This window comes from Lotus japonicus, chromosome 3, assembly GCF_012489685.1.
Source record: "Lotus japonicus ecotype B-129 chromosome 3, LjGifu_v1.2".
Classification (NCBI taxonomy): domain Eukaryota; kingdom Viridiplantae; phylum Streptophyta; class Magnoliopsida; order Fabales; family Fabaceae; genus Lotus; species Lotus japonicus.
In genome coordinates this window covers 23,347,504-23,368,130 of record NC_080043.1, presented here as the reverse complement: position 1 = coordinate 23,368,130, position 20,627 = coordinate 23,347,504, and the positions used below count along the sequence as shown (strand labels likewise).

Sequence of the window (20,627 nt, the reverse complement as noted above, 5' to 3'; positions counted from 1 at the left end):
GGTTGAATTAAGTTGAGAGCATGTGTGTCTCCTATAGGCTGCAATATTTCAAGGTTCTAGTTCTATATAAGATCACATGTATATACAAGTCAAATAGACACTTACCCTAAACTTCGTATGTGTTGGGGACTTGGGCCATACATGGTCCCGTATGGGATGCAAATACATTTAATATTTGAGACAATCTAAATGCTTTTCAAATCAATTACTCTCTAGTGGAGCTTTATATGCGGTGAAAAGTTCAACATATGCTTGATAGCTGAATTTTCCCATTTCATTAAGAACACGAATCAATCACAGTTGATGCTTTTTTTTTTCTTAATTGACATGATGCCTGACATTTTGAGTAGTAAAGATGGTGCTTCCAGGATAATAAATGAAGAAAGTGGACGGGGAATGAGAAATACACTCATTGAAGGGAAATGTAATACTACAAATTGCAAAACATGGCTGTGGATCGATAAACTAAGATGCTTTATTGTACCGTTGCACAATGAAACAAGAAATTATCGATGCGGAAGTGGGAACTTTTTTTTATATGATAGAATCTTTCCCATCCACCATTTCTACTTTTTGATGAATCACATGCACAAAACACCATCAAGCTGAAAAATATTGTTTTGTTCATATATGAAACACATGTTCACATTTGAGATATACAAAGAGAAGTGAGAGAAATAATAAATATGATGAAGAAAAAAAAGTGAGTGAAAATGAGATAAAAAAATGTAAAAAATAAATAAATCAGTAGTCTAGTCAACAGAATGTGCTTTCATTAGCAAATTCAAGGTGCCCACTAGGGTGGGTAAGTTATATTTTGGTCCATCGGTGGACCAAGCTTAAATACCGTTGGATTTGAGAATCTTAGAATATTCTTTATTTGAATGGCTAAGATCTAACAGATGATAAAAGGGCAAAAATGTAAATGGACCTCTCTTCTTCTCCCTTACTGCTACCCTCCTCCACCATAACCACCACCATTTGTCAACGCCTCAGCCCATGAGGCCTCCCCCGCGCTCCGACCCTGGACTGGGCGAGATCCCAGGGTCCCTCGCCCAGGAGACTCAACTTTGGGCGTGGGACGCGTCATGACCTTGGGCCTCCCTTCCTGAGGCCCAACTGGCCCATTTGGACAGACTAAGGGCGCCAAAGCCCAACTCCACCTCTATAAATAGGAGGGGAATACCAATTGTAAGGGACTCTTAGCTCATTTGAGAAATAATAACATTAAAATTCAGTTATATTTTCTCTCTCTAAGCGGTTAGAGTTTCTCTCTCTAAGCATTCACATCACCTTCCTCACACTTTGGGTTCTACCTTCCCTCTCTATGTTCTAGCACGGAACAGACCCTGATGCGGCCGCCTCCGCCTCCGATGGCTTCCTCTGGTTCTGGGAATCGATGTCTGAGTATAAAAACAAACATGAAAAAACACCAGAAAAAGCTCCAAAGAACCTCTCCCTCATCACCGATCCCCTCTCTTCCCATTCCACTTTCGCTTCTCTCCTTCTGTTTCGACCTCACCACGCTGCACATCCACTCCTCACCATCGTGCTCAGGGTTGCACCAACGTCTTCAGCGAAGACCACCGCGTCGCGCGCCAGAACCAACAGTGCCCAGCTTCTTCTCTGACCTGCCTCTCGCTCTCGCTCTCTTTCTTATGTGGAGATCTGTTTCAGTATCTGGTGAACGGATTCGTTGGGCTTCTCTGGACCGGGAACTGGCAGCACGTGTGCCAAGCGGTGGTGGAGACGGTGCTCCGAGGCGGAACGCTTCTCTGTTTTTTCGTTTCTTCTATGGGCTTCTCTGATTTTTCGTTTCTTTTGTGGAGCTCTGTTTCAGTTTCTTCCGACAGATCCAAGATCCGAACCCGAATTTCTAGTTCACATGCTCGCGATCTAACAACAAGGTTTCTTCCGGCGGTGGCAAACGTAGGAGGTCGGAGGAGCATGTGAAGCTTCCGGTGGCGGTGGATCAACCTAGATCTCCGCCTAATGTCGATTTTCCTGCAAAAAGCTCCGAAAAATCATCGCCGGCCTGGGTCGCCTTCAATGAACTCGGAGGAGTCTGTCACCGGGACACATGTATTTTGCAATCATGCCAGAATCAGTGTTTCATGTTATGGATACAGTGAAAATTAGATTAGGATTTTGTCTTTTAATGTTTGGCTTTTCCATAAGGTTTTGATTTGATTTAAGTAACAATTGGTCTTGATTTCATATCTGCTTGCCACAGACATCTTTTCCAATCTCCCTTGCCATGCTTTCTTCCTCAAATTTGTTGATCTCTTTCTCTGGTACTCTGAAGAAGAGATAGAGTATTGGGTGATTGATTTGTTTAGGAAGAAGTAGACACAAGATGGCTGGTGTTGTTGGTGGACTGATGGCTAGTTGGGAAGAAGTGGGAAGAAAAGGTAAAGGGAAGAGGAAGAGGAAGAGGGGAAAGGAAAAGTCAAAACTGCCCTCTGGTCCACCGGTGGACCAAAATATAACTTGCCCACCCTAGTGGGAACCCAAATTAAACATGCGATTCACATGTAAGCTGTGATCGTGGCCACCGGCCCATGGTCTATCCAAAAAGCCTTGTAGACAATTTCAAAAGATCAAGTATAGTGGATGGTGACACTCTCATAGTCTCATTTGTAAAAGTTGCCTAAACAATAATGTATGAATCCCCACAAGAAATTTTCTTCACATATGAGTAATAATCAGTGAACATCCTAATAGTAGCAAACATCTAAACACCCCTAATTTGTGGGGGTTAAAAATCGTCGTAGAATATCCCAATAGTGGCAAACATCCAAACACCCCTAATTTGTGGGGCAACCATCACAAACCACGAGTGTTTGAATGTTTGCCACTTTAGAGGTACTCACCAATCATTTTTTATTTTAAAATGCCAAGCTTTCTTCATGGAATTCTGACAGTCCACAAATGTATAATACATAGATCCATATTTTTAATGAGAATACAAAAATGCTTTAGACCTTACCCTCAATCACCACTAAGATCTTAATTTGATCAACTGAGAAGTATCTTGAACGCAAATCTTTGTGAAGTTAAAAATTGAATCATTTTGAACAATTCAAATATACCATACAATTGCATGTCAAATCACTATCCAATATATCTTACTTTTATTCCATATGAACATGAGTTGATTTGTTCAAATTCAATCAAATGCTCCCGAGGAATATGATGAAAAACAAAATAAAAGCTTAACCAATGCAAAACAAAAGATCATACCACTGACAACACAGAGCACTCTGAGAACAAGTGAATAAAGTTTTTCACATTATCAACACAAGCTACACAAGAAAGTAGATTGATCTTACTGCAATATTTCTCTTCTTGCCGGCTAAGCAATCTTAATAATATATAAGGCCCATCCACTAAAGTGGGTCATATTGTTATATAATTTCCAAATGTCAGCATTCTATTGGTTGTTTTCATTGAATTTCCACATGGCTATTGCTGATTGGTCTAAATCTTTTAATTTTGATTGGTCGAAATTAATTAGTTCATAAATTAATATGCCATAATCTTGCTGTAATCATCATTTTAAATTGCCGTTCAAAAAGAAGCATATTTTTACTAATTCCTTTTTTAATTTGATACCATTATTTTTTCGTTTTGAACTTTTTCCTAATGTTTCAAAAAAAACTTTTTCCTAGGCCTTTTTGCTCTCCCTCAACTTTAATAAAAAATCTCATCCTCAAATCACTACCTTCTCTCCCTCTCCTTCTTCCTTTTCCCCCATTCTCATCCGCTTTCAAACCTCACATAGAGCTTCCAATTTTTTTCCTTTTCGACCTCACCCACTTACATCTCTGTGAGATTCATGCCAGAAACCGGCACCTAAGCCATTTTCACCGTCACGCCGAACCTCACGCTATTCTTACTGGTTTCTCTCTCAGATCGTTGTTGTTTGTTCGCGTATACATCAGAGCATGAAATTTCCTCTCTCAATCTCTCATTCACGTTCCTACCTTTCTCAATGTCTGAAGCTTCTCAGCCGTAGCACTCTTCGCCACTCCGATCATCGCAACCCGCAACCTCCCTCCGGCGACGAGACGACTCAGGTATCTTCATCTTGTGCTTAATTGATTTAGGGATTTAGATTTCTCAATTGATGTAGGGATTTAGATTTCTCATTCAATTTTTTGTTTAATTTCTTCCTTTTTATATCTTGACGGTGACGACTCAGGTATCTTCTTGATGGCGTTTGTTCCCTAATTTTCATCTTCACAAGCACCCTGGCTGCCCTCATCGCCATCTCAGGTATTTCAGTTTTTTTGTTTTTCATATTTTCTTACGAGATTGATTAGTTGACTGATTAGTTGCCTCATTAGCTGCTTAAAAGTTTCAGCTTTTCAAACCTAATCATGTGAAATTATCCACCGTTAGTTTCTTAATCCTGTCAGGCTGCCACCATGGTCATGCGAAGGCTGAGCTTCTGAAAACCCTAATTTTGGAATGAAATTTGAACAAAAAATGAAATAGGAAATAATTTATTTAAATATTAGAGATTTTTGAAAATGAGAAATTATTCTCCTTTAATTTCTCCCCCATAAAGCAAACTTTCTCCCCTTTATTCTTCACTTAGTAATTAGTGTTTTTGAATTCGAATTTGTGCTTGACCGTAAATTATTCCCTGTATCAAGCCTTAGATTAGTGAATTTATTATTTAAAAACACCACCAATACAGTAACAACCTCATATCCATTACCCTCAATTCAAATTTAAATTTTAAATAAGAAGGTAAGTGCTTCTCACTTTCCAGATTGTCATCGTCTCTCTCCAAGTTTCTAAGGAAAGCCTCTTCTCTCTTTTCTATCCGATTCATCTGCAGGTTAAGCATGCTCACAGTGAGTCATAAATTCAAAATTAATCATTCAAAATTAAAGTGAAGCTTTTGGCTTTATTTCAATTCAAATGATTTCTTTTGAATATTTTTTACAGGTGTTTTCTCTCAAACCACTATAAGATCAATTCACTTTAATAATTAAGATGCACATCTCTTGAAACTTACACGTTTTTTTATTTATTTGAACTGTACAACACATATCAATAATGTAGTGTTTGACTCCTTCCCTCTTTTTACTCCAGTTGTTCGACAAAAATATAAACCAAGTGTAATGGTCGTATCTGATTCTTCTGCAGGTTAAGCATGCTCGCAGTAAGTCATAAATTCTAAATTAGAGTGAAGCTTCTGAATTTGTTTTACAAGAGCTTTCTTTCAAACCACTATAAGATCAATTCACTTTAACAATTAAGATGCACATCTCTTGAAACTTACATGTTTTTTATTTATTTGAACTGAATCAGTGTACAACACATATCAATAATGTACAGTGTTTGACCCCTTCCCTCCCTCCTCTGACTCTGGTTTTTACTCCATTTGTTCGACAAAAATATAAACCAAGGACAATGGTCGTATATGTTCACTTGATGCATGTCTATCCTGAAATGTTGGTTTTTTCTGTTACACATGTACAGGGTGTTCGGGCTGGCTCTTCAAGTTAGAAAGCTGAAAGAAATTATGAGCAGTGAAGCCAAGTAAGGAAAGAAGGATCTAAATTCTAAGGTAAACTTTTTTAACGTGACAGGAAAAACATTGGTAATGTTTGCATGTTGTTAACTCCATAGTTCATGGTAATGCTTTGTTAAGTGTTCTAATGGTGCTTATTTGTTCATACTAAAATATTGTTCATACTTATATATTTAATTTTCAATGTATTTTTCATGCATGGAGCCAGTTACTTCTTATTTCTTTTGTGGATTAGGGTTTTTGGGTGGCGCATGTGTGAGATTGATGCCACTTGGAGGAGGTATGTGTTTTGGACCTCATATTAAGTTTTGATTTAATGTCATAATCGAGTATTTGTTCCTCTTTAAATACATCTTTTTTCACCATTAGTCTCAGGTTTGGAGATTTCTGACAGTTTGCGACTGTGCGTAGGTATGACACCTGAGAGGTCGTGGATAGTGATGGTTTTCTATGATACTTATTAAGGTTTGATATCTTCCTCTCAAGTATTTTTGTTTATCATCTCTTATTTAGATGCAACTTATACAATGGTTTAAGTTTTTCAAAGACACACAATTCATGCTTCCTTGATGAAGACTATCATGTATAAATTTGAATTGAGAAAATTTTGTTGTGTCCTTTTTCCACTGGTATGTCGTTGAGCTTTTTTCTATATTTTCTTATATATGTCTATGTATTATTTTTATCCATAATCCATTCATTTCAACAAAGTATTTTTTTCTCCTCTAGGTTGTCTTTTTTCTCCTCTAGGTTATCCATTCACTTATCATATGTGACTATTGAAGAAGGCCAAGCTTCACATGGAGAAGCATTAACCAGGCAGCATGGCTACTGAAGAAAGAGGGCCTCTGGCGTATTGGAAGTGAGCAGTCTGTACACATTTGGGAGGACAACTGGCTGTTGGGACAAAATGGTTACAGAATATGGAGTCCAAGACCAGCAGATGGAGAAATCAAATTTGTGCAACAGTTGATTCAAGAGAACCCCAGAAGATGGAATGTTCAGTGTCTAAGAAGGTACTTTCTCTCCAGCAAATTCCTCTTTTAGAGCTCTATCAGAGAGATAAGTTCATGTAGGGACCAGCAAAAAATGGAATTTATAGAGTGAAATCGGGGTACTACCACACCAAAAAAAGGGAGACAAACCAGCATGGAAGTGTTTCAAACTTGACAAGCAGCTCAGAATTGTACAAACAAGTGTGGAATCTTAAAATCATGCCTAGACAAGCACAGTTTGTTTGGAGAGTTATGAAAAAAACTCTTCCTGTTAAATCCAAACTCAGAAACAAAGGGGTTCCGTGCGACATGGTGTGCCCGAGGTGTAATGAAGAAGAAGAAGAAATTATAGATCATGCTCTCAGGGACTGCATTTGGGTTAGAAGACTGTGGTTCACTTCCCCCTTGGGAATCAGGTTTGAGCAGTTTGGAACAATCTCCTTCATTTATTGGCTCACATATATTTTGTTAAAAAAACCTCAAGAAATTAAAGAACTTATTTATGTCATGACTCACCAAATCTGGTTTGCAAGGAATAAACTGTGCTTTGATGATAAAGAGATAGAATTGATTTGTGTGATTAGGAGAGCTGTATCTGGTTTTCAGGAATACCAACAAGGTCTGTGACGTCAAGATATCAATGGAGGTGATATACAATTTCCCCTAAGGAACCAAAATGATCCTACTGCTGTTCCCTTGCAACCAAAATGGAAACCACCACCAGTGGGAGTCTATAAGCTGAATGTGGATGTGGCTGGTCCTGTTGACAACAAATGGGGTGCTGGTATAATTATTAGAGATGAACAGGGGAAGGTGTATGGCTGCTGCAACCAGATGTTTCTCATCAATACAGGATGCGGCAACTGCTAAGGCTTTGGGACTGCGATTTGCGGTGGAAACTGGTTTCAGAAATCTGGAAACTGAAATGGATTGCTTAGAGGTGGTGCATTCCTTTAACAACTCCAACAACAGAAGCTCTCATTCCTATCTTAGTGCTGTTTTGGATGATTGTAAACATTTAAAAACCTGTTTCCTCTTCTTTTGTTTAAATCATGTTAGTAGGAACCTTAACTCAGCTACTCATTTTCTAGCTAAATTCTCCTTATCTCATGTCAATCAAGAGTGGATAGAGGACACTCCCAGTTGTATTACTTCTATTGTGGCTATGGAAAGTTATCCTAGCACTGTTGAATGAAATCTTAAATTATCCTTCAAAAAAAATTCATATGTGACTATTTGAATCAAACATGTTCTTGATAACAGGAAAATGAAGTTGCTTTCTTCTCTTATTTTTTTAGGCATTATGTTTCTAAGTCTCGGTATTTTTTCTGCATGATGCTTTCAATGTACAACATACATGGATTTGTGTTTGGGGATATTGATGAAAGATTTTGTACCAAGCTATCAACAATACTTGCTTCTATTAACAATGGAGCTAGCTGCATTTTAATGCCTTTGTTGCGAGAAGGCTACATTTTAGTCGAGAACGCATTAGGGAGATTTTTTTTTTGAAACTGCATTAGAGAGATTTGTATCAGTTTAAATTTGTTATATTGTTGGTCTATCATACACTATTGAACTGATTTTCTCTTTATAAGAAAAATATACTAATATACTTCTTTGGTTTGACTATTCTGAAATGAATAAAAAAGGACTATGAATCCCAATTAGATTATAATCAAATTTATTATTTGAATTCTTATTTTAATTCTTATTTTTTTCTTTTGTCTCACCAAGGGAAATATACTAGACAATTGAATCACAATCTAAATCTCATTGTGTTCCCTTATGAAACACCATCTTATTTTTTTGCATAATACAAAATGCATTCCATCATTGGTTTCTCTTTTGGTTGGTTGTAGACACAAGTATAACAGGACCTATGACATCTTTTGTTAGTCATTTACCATTTCAGCTACTGCTAAATTCTGAGAGGTTTCCATTTTCATATAATTAGTAGTTTAAATGTGAAGCACTCTTCACAGACTGACAATATATTTTCCATACTTGCCCTATATTTTCCCCTTTGATTTTAGCTATTTGGGAAAACACAATCAACCTTAAATTTTCAATGGGTAAGAGAATGCAGTATGTGAAGAATTATGAGTTCTTATGACATTGATGAGGTGGAAAATAGAATTGCTCCAATATCATGGATGATACGTCAGAAATAAATCAAGCCAAGGGATTGGTTGTAGTTCCTCTATATAATAATAGGCCCTCAAGTAATATGCGTTAATGTAGTTTTATTTACAGGTTTCTTGCTGGAAGTATGGATCTGGAATGATCATATCTCACGAGATGATGCATACATGACTGGGATGACGTGAAGCAGGTCTATTTTGGTAATATCTGAGCTCCGACTAACTTGCGACTAAAGTTGCACCAGAACGTGAATATCTGAGCTTCGCCTTTGCCTTGCGATTTGATGAGGATTCTGAACTCCGAGGTGAGTGGTTTACCACAGAATTTTTGAACGACACTAAAAGTTAAGGAATCCCTAACCACAAACTATTATTGAAAGTTGGTACTCTAATCACACTTTTGAAAAATATAGACCAAGCACCGGATTTATGCAATGGAACCAGGTTAATTGTGGATGAACATGGTGAACGTAATATTGGTGAAACTATTTTTACGGGAACAAATGTTAATGACAAAGTGCACATTTTAAGAATAGACTTGGTTCCTTATGATTCCAAATTTCCAATTAAATTTAGAAGAAGATAGTTTCCAATTGTAGTATACTTTGCGATGACCATAAACAAAAGCCAAGGACAAACACTATCTCAGGTTGGGCTCTTCCTTCCGAGTAGGGATGGCACCCATTTTTGTCCCCGTCCCCATCCTCATTCCCCGCGGCGGGTTGAATTTTCACCCCGTCCCCATTCCCCATGGGTCCCCACGGGGATCCTTAACATGCCATTAAAATTTTAGATTAAGTTGAAAAATATACAAGATTAAGCAATAAATTAAAGACCACGAATGATAATACAACTATATCAAATTCAAGATAAATATATGATAAAGTTAAAATAAAATTCATCAAATAATGTGTGAAGTCTACAAAAGGAACAATATGATCCGTAAATTACAACATTCAACTCATAAAAAATTTGAAGCCCAACACACAAAGTATTCTTTCGAGCATTCAACTTATCTAAAAAGTGAAGTCTGTATCATAAGTAATTCAATATTTATAAGTGTATTATTGTATTTTAACGGGGTGGGGACTCCAGAAGGCAGGGAGAATGATCCTCATCCCCGTCCCCAAATTCTTATCAGGGGGATTTTCGTCCCCATCCCCATTCCCACGGAGAAAAATCCCCAAAGGTCGGGGCCCCAAACAGGGCAGTCCCCACGGGGATCCCCATCTTCAGGTGGAAATTGTCATCCCTACTTCTGAGGCTCATTTTCACACATGGTCAGTTATATGTAGCTCTATCTAGAGTATACTAAAGAAATGGTCTTAAACTTTGTATACTAGACGAGTAGGCAAACAACATACCAATTCTATGAATGTAGTGTTTAAGGAGGTTTTTGGAAATGTTTGATGTATACAAACAATTTCATTTATTTATTCAATTTTTCTCTTCATATATTATTACACAGATGATTTATACACGATTAACTTATTTATAATTTTAAAATTACAAATATATAATAATAATTTATTTATTAAAAAATTCCAATACAAAATTCCGTGCGGCGCACGGGTCATCGCACTAGTTTCTATTAAAAACCAATTTTCAAGACGTGACCTCATAATTTAGGGGGAAAATTTGCTAAAAGTTTGCTACAAAATTATATATGCTGACGATTATATGTTTTTCGTGGTAGAGTTTATTAAAATATTTTACAAGAAATTAAAAAACACTACACTCTACTTCAGCTCATAAAAGCTTAGGAGTTTAATCTTACATTTTTAAAGGCATTACACTCTTAACCTCTCTACAATAGGTTTTTTTTTTTTGAAAGGCCCTCTCTACAATAGGTGATGTGTGATTTTGGCCCTATTTGATTTTTGGCTTAAATATATTTGAGACCCCTGACTGACTTTGTAAGACTTTTGACTTTTGGCTTAATTTGTCTTTGTTTATATCGAATTTGAGAAATAACCGACTTTGGTTGAGAGGGAAGTGTTTCGTCGCTAATTTGAGATTTGCGATAGAAGCGTCTGTCACTAAGTTTGGGAGGAATCATTTCCATCGCTACTTTCCGTCGCTAGTTTGATAGGAATCTGCTCGTCTCTAACTTGAGAGGGAAATGTTATATCGCTAGACCCCGTCGCAACATTGTAAGAGCATAATCCATCGCTATTTGAGAGGATCATTTCCGTAGCTAAATTGAGAGGATGATACTTGCACAGTAGAATTGGCTCTAGCTTACTATCTGTGTGATGGGGCTTTTCTTTTCTTTTTTCTGCTATGTTCCTTTCTTTTGTTATTGTTCTATCCTAAGAACATTGAATGGGGGTGGAGTACCCAAAGTGTGAGGAGAGTGATACGAATGTGTTAGAGAGAGAAGTTCTAACCGCTAGAGAGAGAGAGAGAATAACTGAATTTCAATCTGAATATTTCTCAAATGAGCCAAGAGTCCCTTACAATTGGTAACTGTCCCCTATTTATAGGTGTGGAGTTGGGCTTGGCATTACTAATGTATCTTAATGGGCCAGTTGGGCCTTGGGGAGAGAGGCCCAAACCCCTGGCGCGCTCCCTTCCTAAGGTCGATGCCCCTGGGCGAGGGACCCTGGGGTCTCGCCCAGTCCACAAGTCCACAAGACACCGAGCTCGAAGCATGAGAGCTAAGTGTGTCTTTAAGCAAAAAGACTTAAGGCGAAAACCATAAGAGACTAATCAATGCTAAAACCTAGGGCGTTTAACAAAATGAGCAACAGTAGCCAACATGGCCTGGTGAGTAAAGCTTTTAAAATCTATATTTTAGACTTCTTGCTGCGTTCCCCCTTTCCCGGGCGAGCAGAGTCCGCAAGCAGTCTTGTGTCAATGGCATTTGGTCCGCTCGCCCCATCACTGCTACACACGTGCTTTGAATCGTGACACTTTTGACATGTGTCGAGCCTTCGCCACACGTCGTGCCTTGAAGTAGCGCTATGGTCAGCAAATCCACCGAATCCCAACAGCTATCTCTGAAATGTCCCTTCAAATCGTGGTAAAACCTGACAATTTGAATTCAAACCAATCAGCCTCAACTGTTGTAACTTTTCATTTAATGCACTGCCCCCGTTTCCCGAAAACCGCTCCACGCTTCCTCAAGTAAACATTCCACCTTTGTCATGATGAGGCACGATTCCCCAACCGTTTCTTATATCAATTTTTAAATTCCTCTTTCTTCTCTCATTCACCGCTTCTGGAATTCTAACAGTTTCCTGACAACTTTGCATCCTCTACCCTTTCGTCCTTAACCTTCTTTGTTAGCGAAAAATGACTCCCCAACGCCGCACCAAAGGATCTTCTCGACCCCGCAACGCCACTCAAGCGTCCCCCGCTCCGGTTATCCTTCCCCCCGCCGGGGGGTTTCCCCTTAATGAAAATGAGAAAGACGCTTTTTGGCACCAAATCTTCTCCACCCTTCCCCCGTCTACAACTCGGGAACCCACTCAAGGGGCCATCTGTCAACCCTCTGAGTTGTCCACTGACAAGTCCATCGCCGAGTTGGCCCGCCAGGCCGGAGGGTTCTGCCACGAGAAGTCCCTTGAGGATGCCCTCATCACCGGCCGGGGCTTAGTCATCCGCCGTCCCTGGAAGTGTCGCGCAATCGAGCAAGGCGCGGAACAGCCCCACTTCTTCTACGTTTATGAGTATTTCTTCCTTGATCTGGGAATCAAACTACCCTTCTCTCCCTTCCTCTGTCAGGTTATGAGGGAGATCAACGTAGCCCCGTGCCAACTTCATTTGAACGCCTGGGCCTTCATTCGATGCTTCGAGATTCTCTGTAATGCCATTGGTCTTGAAGCGAAAACCTCCTATTTCTTCTATTTCTACGGCGTGGAGCTGAAATCCTTGAAGACCGAAAATCCTGGGTGGATTTCTCTGAAATCTCGTACGGGCCGGCAGCGCCTCCATCCTTTCAAGAGTAACGTCAAGAGGGGGCCTGGATGCCGATACTTTCCCATAATCGTGCACTCCACCTATCCTGAAGCTTTCACCCGCCGAGACAGGACTACTCTGTTCTCTTTCTACTGTACTGAGAGTCCCCGCGACGTTCCACCGCCGTCAGATGCGTCACTGAGCAACGAAGACAAAACCATCCTTGGCTTTTTCGCCGGGTTCCCCATCCTTGAATGCTCACAGTTTCTTGAGGCTGCCCGCGAGAACACCCTCCGCTCATTCCTAGAAGAAATAAACTTTACTGAAGCCGCGTTTCAGCGCGCCCTGGCTTCTGATTCACCTGAGTTCCCTCCTGTTTTTAATACCAAGGTGATCAAGAGGAAACGCGTTGTCGCTGATCCTGACGCCGAGGCTGCCGTTCCTCCATTGAAGAAGGTCAAAGGATCCTCTTCGACTGACCCCGCCCCAGACGCCGCTGGGTCTGGAGAAGGTATATCGGGCCCAGCCCCACCGCCAGCAACTGATGATCTGGTTCCCAGGTCCAACGATAATACCACTCAGCCTTCTCCCTCAAAAAGTCCCGAAAATCCAAAAGGGTTGATCCTGGCCCAGATGGAAAGTCTGGGGCCGAGACTTCCTCGCCTCAGAAGTTGAAGAAGAAAAAGAAGAAAACCAAGAGGCCCAAGGTTGGTGAAGTATCTGCCCTTCGCCAAGACCTGGGGGGCGAAGAAGAAACGGTCACCATGGGCGATGCGGGGCCCTCGCCTCGTCTCAAGGGAGTTCTCGCTGATCAACAGGCTTCTGAAGGCATTCCCCTAGTGATCCTTTCTCCTGACCGCTCAAGTCCTCAGATCGAGGCGAGCCCACCTGGGGTCTCCCTCGTCCATCCAGTGAGTTCTAACATTGGAGGTCCAACTCTCAGCGCCTCGCCCACTCCTCACCACTCTTCTCCTGACGCTAATCATCCCATTGCCGATGGTCAGATGAGTTGTGCTCCAAACCAACAGCCTTCTCCTATCGACTTCATGCTAACCGAATCTTTTCTCGAAAGTGTGAGGAGGTTTGAGAATCCTGACCTCGACGATGTGGCGCAGGAAGCTATCCTCAACCTTCTCAAGCGGGGTGTCTCTTTGCAAAGCTATCCCAGGATTCCGCCTCATCTGCGGAGGTTGAAGAGCTTCATCAGGAGGCTGAGGATTATCGCGTGGCCACGCAGAAAGCGTACGACGAGTGCGACAAGTTGCTGACCTAAGTGGTGACTCAAACGGCAAAGCTGAACAACTTGGGTATTGAGATGAGCCAGCGTGAGGATGACTTCTCTGCTTGCAAAGAAAGAATGGAGGAACTGGAGATGGAGCGGGACGAGCTGCAACAGGAGGTGAAGGCGAAGACGGAGGTGGTCAACGCGAACAAAGTCGCTTATATTGTCAAGGACAGGGAAATCGCGTCCCTTCGCAGCGAATTGGGGGCGAAGAATGAGTCTCTCGCCGACGTGTGGTCCTATCTCGCGTTAAAGGCCCAGGCCCTTGCGGATATGGACTCCAGAATCAGGACCTCTCAGGCAAGGTTGGTGGCTGGAGTTGCTGCTGAGGTTGTGGAAGAACGTGGCCGCGGCTTCTTTCTCACCAAGGCTCAGGTCCAACATCTCTACAAGGGAATTAACCTCGACGAAATGGGAGCTTTCAAGAGGGTTACTCCACATGGGCTTGTTGGCCTTGACGATCCCCCAGGCTTCACTGCTGAGCGTTTTGCTGCTGCTGAAATTGAAAGAGAAATGATGTCAATGTAATATAATTAGTTTTCACTAATTTTCCTTTTCCCTTTTTGTAATTGAATATTGTTCCCATTTTTTGTTTAGTTTAATTTACGCATGGTTTCGTTGCAAATTTCCGCCTTGTGATTGCCTCGTCGCCTTTTAGGCCTCGTTTAAATTTTCCTTTGCCGTTTAGGCTTTGTTTCTCCTTTCGCGCTCGTGTAGCAATTTTGAATGTGTGCCAAAGAAACTAGGACTTTTGCTCAATTTTGAACTGAGGCTTTTCTTCACACCAATATTTCCCGTAAGAGAAGGTGCGGCCTTGGCGGTTTTGTCCCGTCAAGGACTTTCATTGCTAGGGGCCCAATGGCCAAATGGGTTTACCCAGACTTACGCCTAGTTTATGTTCTCGCCCATATTTCGGGGAGGCCTCGTATTCCCAGATTTCGGGGAGACTAAGGGGATGAGAGACCCACCCAATTTTGGGGATAAGTCGCTTTCCCACACACATCGCCAACGAGAGGTCAGCGCTTAGCGCCGGACTTTCCCGGAGTAATCCCCAGACATCAAGGTCGTGTTGGGATTTCCACCTTCGGGGAATTTTTCCCACCGAGCGAACGTGACATGTTAGTTGAGTTGCTATTTGGATAGCACCGGTTCGCGCCGGACTTTCCCGGAGCAATCCCCAGACATCAAGGTCGTGTTGGGATTGCCACCTTCGGGGAATTTTTCCCACCGGGCGACCATTTCTTTGTAGTTTGAGTTAGGAGTATTGCTGGTGAATATCCTTTTGTATTTCATTCGTAAAAGATTTTGGTACATTGAGGGATGCCTCATTAAAAAACTCCCGAGATGGAGAAAAAGAGTGCATCTTTATTTTTGGTCCTATTCCTTCCGATATTCCTTCCGGTCTTGTTCCTCGGCTGCATCCTCGCCCCTGTTGCCAAGCCTTCAAGTTCCCAAGTCAAAGTATTACGTCCAGCACCTCGCCCTCCGTGCCTGACGTACTCGCCACCCACTCACTACTGTTGCGGAGTTTCCTTTCTCGCCAGCTTGCCTTTAATTCACTCTCTCGTTCATTCCACTTGGCTTTTTTGTTCTCGAGGGTCATTGTTCTCGCCGACTTCCACTGTTTTGCCTTAGCCCTTCCCTTACTCTTGTTGCGGTATGTCGGGCCCCTCTTCCCCGCCTTTTGCGTTTCCTGAGCTCGCCCGAGCACCTCATTTCCCTTTTGCTTGCAACCTTGGCGTTGGAGAATTCCTGGGTCCATTTCCCGGCTCGTCGCCGCTTTCTCCTTCTGCTCGTTCGGTCCCTTGCTCGAAAGAGCGGGTGTCCTGAACCGCGGAAGTTCCCATAGTGTCGCATCCTTTGGGCTCCAGCTGAAGAGGTTGAAATTATCCTCTACCAACTTCTCCAATCGTTGTTCCTGTCCGGGCGTGAGCCTAGGCTCGATCGCCAGCACCCCCTACTAAACTTATATCTTTCCAAGTCGTCAACAATTCCTGCCCAGCGTTCCTCTGCCCTGATATCTATGAACTGCTCATTTCGCCCTGCCTTACCATCTTGCTTACCCTGGCTCTGACTGTCCCGTTGCCTCTTTACCTTCCTATCAAGGATCTGTTCTGTCTCCTGCTTCTGCCCGCTCAACCCGTCTTGTTTGTCTCCTAAAATCTCAACCTTGTGGCACCTGTGTCCCTCACCAGCTCCTTTCTTTCCGTACATGCTAAGGCAGTTGTTGTAGCATTCTCTTGCCCTTCTCTGGTCCACCACGATCTTCCCCACTCTTCCGCACATCAACGGGTATTTCACCGCTGAGTGAACTGTCGAAATTACTGCGCAAAGGCGGTTGAGTGTGTTTCTCCCAATGATGACTTTGTATGAAGCCACAACCTGCAACACTAGGTACCTCACACGAAGAAGTTTGGCATTCTCATCGACACCAAAGATTGTGTCCAAATCGATATACCCTCATACCCATACCTGCTCGCCCGAGAAACCTGCCAATTTCCCAGTGTAAGGCATCAGATCTGTATCCGTCAATCCCAGCTGATCAAACACATCCCCATAAATGATGTCAGCAGAGCTTCCCTGATCTAGAAGAACTCTTCGTACATTGAAGTTGTTTATCCTTATCATGACAACTACCGGATCATCCTTGTGCGTCTTTATTCCTTCGAAATCCGCTGACGATATCACGATATCTGGATGTTGGAAACCGAAAGGGATCTCATATTGCTGTACCGACGTTACTGCCCTGACGTGCCTTCTCCTCGCCGAAGCTATTTCCTCGCCTCCACCGAAACCACCTGCAATCGTATTTATCGTTCTAACCGGCGGCTCAAGGTTCTTATTGAAAGTTTCCTCCGCCCCCTTTTTCCGTGTGGCCAGTGTTTCCTATTTGTCAGCGCTTGGGGTACGATGGCGATCTTCCCGTCTACGATCATCCTGCTGGCGGGACCCATTATACCGGTTTCCTCGTTGTCGCTCCCCGCTCCAGCGATCACCATGGTCACCCAGATGTGATCGCCCTGCTCGGATGAGCCTCTCAATTTCATTCTTCAGAGTAAAGCAGTCCCCAGTGTAATGTCCTGCCGAGCGGTGGTACTCGCACCATTTTGTCTTATCTAACGCTGCCCGGGGCGAGCCTGCCTCCTTCTTGCCTTCCTCAACTGTGTGTGTCGCCTTAACCTCACGCAGCAGCTCCGTCAGATGCGCACTTAAAATTTTACCTGACTCCTCTCGCCGACGAGAGTCGGCTTGATGGCAGGGTTGGCGACGCTCAAAATTCTCCTTTTTGGTATACAATGGTTCTCTCGGCACTTTTTCACTCGTACGCACCTTTCTGTCTCGTCTCTTGCTCCCTTCCGCTTTCTCTTTGCTCGGCTTGTCCTCTGGCGATGCATCCCTCTGATCGCCATCTTTCTCTACCTTCGCGCGCCTTCTCTTAAAAGCATCATCCTCCTCATCGAGTATGTAGGTGTTTGCTCTCGCCCGAATCTCAGCCTTTGATCGGGCCGGCTTGCGACTCAACTTGCTATTTAGCTTCCCAAGTTGCAAACTGTTCTTGAAGGCACGGGCACATGCATTTGGCTCTGACTCCTCAATTTTTACCGACGCGACGCTAAACCGTTTCACATACTGCTTCAGAGTCTCGCTCTCAGACTGGCGCACATTGTATAAATCCTCGATCGTCACTTGTTTGGTCTTGCTTGCCGAGAACTGGACTAGGAACTTAGATGAGAAATCACGGAAATTCGTGATTGATCCTCGGGGCAGTGTTGTGAACCATGCCATGGTAGTGCCTTTAAACGTAGCCGGAAACATCCTGCACTTTACAGCATCGGAAGCGGCACTAATCACCATCTTCGTGTTAAAGTATAGCAGGTGTTCCTTGGGATCAGCCTTCCCGCTGTATGTCTCAAGGACAATATTCTTCATATTATCTGGAATTGCGACTTCCCTTACTGCCGCCGAGAACAGCTCGAACTCAGCCACAGCCTCGGCCTCGCGCTCCCCCTCGTCCTGCTGTTCGAAACGATAGTACTCCAGTTGCTCTTGTAAATAATCGTTTCGCTGGCGGATGTCATCAACACTACGAATCAAGCGTCTCCAATCTTGACTGGAGATCGGTGCCTGTGGTGCCTGAGTCCCCTCTTCCGAAACCGGAGGTGAACGCACCGGTGCTCTCTGCTGCTCCGGCGAGGAAGGTGGATGATGACCCTATGTTAGTAGTGGTTTTAGGGTCATTTCTTTGAGTGTTTTGAGTCTTTTTCTTTGTCTCATGTAGTGTTTCATGCATTCTCATACATTTTTGTGTTTATTTGAGTTTGAGTCAAGTTTTCGTAATTTTATGGTTTTATGAGGGTTGTTTTTGCATTTTTATAGAGTTTAGGACTTGCATGAGTTTTGCCAAGATTTTGTGGGGACTAAGGTGGTTAAAAGCCCTTTGAATTTCTTGATTTTACTCCTTGTCTTGGTCCTTTAGTGCTGCAGCAGGTAACTTATGGAAAAGGAAGGCCAAGATGCAAAGGAATTGAAGAAAGCATTCAAATGGGGGTTACAAAAAGCTGAAAAGCCACCAAGAGCGTGTAGCTGGCGCTCAAGCGCCCTCACCTGGCGCTCAATTGTAAGGGACTCTTAGCTCATTTGGCAATAACAACATTGAAATTCAGTTATATTTTCTCTCTCTAAACAGTTAGGAATTCATCTCTCTAAGATTTCCGATCACACTCCACACACTCTAGGCACCATGCCTTGATTCTATGTTCTTGACCGGAACATTGGCGTCGTCTGTGGGGATCAGTAGATTTCAATTCCCGGACAACGTGGATCACGATTTCAAGGAAGGTGCAAAATCTCTTGTGGAATTTTCTTGAGTTGATAGGAGCCACCATTGGAATCGGTTCGATGGGAGGGTATCATCGATTGCGTGGAAGACAGTCAAAGCGTTTGCGCGATCAGCCAAAACAAGACGTAAGCCTGCATGAACGAGATGAGCAGGACAAGCAAATGCCAGCAAGCGTGAGCACGCAGTTTCCAGAATTGGAGGCTGACGGAAGTTGGCAAAAATTGATCGGTGAAGTCGTTGGCCGTTTGGAACAACAAGATGAGGCAGTTACCATAGTGGACGCGGCGTTAAAACCTAGCGGATTATACAGGAAAAGCTACCGAGGTTCCGTGAGGAAGTTAGAGTCTTCTTCGGCGAGGGATAGGATGACGGAGGAGTGGTGTGCTTATCACCAAGTTTCTGGTCATGATACCGGAAAATGCAGAGCTTTACAGCATGCAGTTGCGAAATTGATAACAACAGGGAAGACTATTAAGGCGCAGCGCAGCAAACCGTCTACGATCGGCGAGGTAGGCAAAATCGCCGGCGGCTTTAGCGGAGGAGGAATCACTAGTGCAGCGCGCAAGCGATACCTCAGAACGGTAAATGTGGTCGCGGAAGCGCCTTTCGGTTTCCAGCATCCAGACATCACGTTTTCACCTGCTGATTTTTTCGGTTTAAAACCACATCTGGATGACCCGATCGTGATCTCCCTTCGGGTTAACAACTTCGACATACAACGAACGCTCCTGGACCAGGGGAGCTCAGCAGATATCATCTATGGCGGAGCATTTACGCAGCTCGGAATAGGAGAAGGAGACCTTATCCCGTATAAAGGGACCTTGGTAGGATTCGCAGGTGAACGAGTGTGGGTAAAAGGAGTCATAGATCTTGATACCACATTCGGTGAGGGCGAGGATGCCAAAAAACTAACAGTAAAATACTTGGTCTTAGAGGCAGAAGGTTCATACAACGCGATCATTGGAAGGAACACTTTGAACCGACTATGCGCCGTGATATCAACAGCTCATCTAGCAGTGAAGTACCCGTTGGCGAGCGGGCGAATAGGACGGATTGTGGTGGATTAAAGGGTTGCGAGGGAGTGTTACTGTAACGCTGTGGATCGGTATCGTAAGAAAAACGCCTCAACAGGACATCGTTGTAACGAAGTAGAGGCTCGGGAGGACAGCTTGGATCCAAGGGGCGAGGGGCGAGGGGCGAGTCAATAGACCCACCCCGATAGAAGAAACCAAAGAGTTGAAGTTTGGCGAGAAGATATGTTAAGTTCAAACGTGTTACAACGTGTTTCAATCTTATTTTGATCCTAACAATTTTTATAAATACTTTTCTCTACTAAAATCTAATTCCAGATGTTAATGACATTTTTCAGGAAATATATATTATAAGGTCACATGCTTCAACGAATATGTCTAAGCCTTATAAGGAAAAAGAAGTCTACGCAAGATATGACCGCATCGTCCAGTAAACGAGGAAGACACTTATTCTGTATCGTTTCATGCCACGTCATACCTCAAAATTTCAGAAGAAGCCTTTGAGCGGGAAAGTCAAAATTGTATCTCAACTATTTGCCCCATGGCTTAGTCAGAAGGAAACTAATCCGGTCACGTGCAAACTGATTTACCTTTGAAGAGAGAAGTCTCGATGACCAATGAAAAGGAAAAAGGACAACACGTCAACATCACATTTCCAAAATGTCTCTCTTCTGCAAAGTAGCCCAAAGCTATCACCACCTACTAGCTGACAAAGTACACCTTTTTGGCTAAAGGATAGCTTTGAACAGCAGCATGCATTTAATGAAGCTACCAACCGGAGATTTGAATCAACGGTTAGATGACACTCACAACGGCTACAAACAACGGCCAGATTTTGTGTCTCAACGGCTACACAACTAGCAAGATCATATATAAAGGACATA

The 20,627-nt window shown here is 42.8% G+C and overlaps 1 protein-coding gene and 1 long non-coding RNA gene across 7 annotated transcripts; both read left to right on the top strand.

Annotated features, from left to right (window-relative positions):
- Positions 1-3,691: 3,691 nt before the first annotated feature.
- Positions 3,692-7,694, top strand: LOC130747699 (uncharacterized). 6 transcript variants are annotated; one of them, XR_009022463.1, is made up of 7 exons: positions 3,694-4,079; positions 4,205-4,278; positions 5,161-5,176; positions 5,497-5,584; positions 5,784-5,828; positions 5,960-6,013; positions 6,278-7,694. It is a non-coding gene; the product is annotated as an uncharacterized LOC130747699 (long non-coding RNA). The 6 variants fall into 6 exon arrangements; XR_009022460.1 differs by having other exon boundaries at positions 5,107-5,176; XR_009022462.1 differs by having other exon boundaries at positions 3,692-4,079; positions 5,497-5,828.
- An 11,077-nt stretch (positions 7,695-18,771) lies between these two features.
- LOC130743786 (uncharacterized) lies at positions 18,772-19,779 on the top strand. The gene has a single exon (XM_057596015.1). It carries the CDS (start codon positions 18,772-18,774, stop codon positions 19,777-19,779), a length of 1,008 nt encoding a protein of 335 aa, XP_057451998.1.
- The last annotated feature ends 848 nt before the right edge of the window (positions 19,780-20,627 follow it).

Coding starts and splice junctions, on each gene's coding strand:
- LOC130743786 (XM_057596015.1), top strand. CDS start 18,772: ATGGGAGGGTATCATCGATTGCGTGGAAGACAGTCAAAGCGTTTGCGC.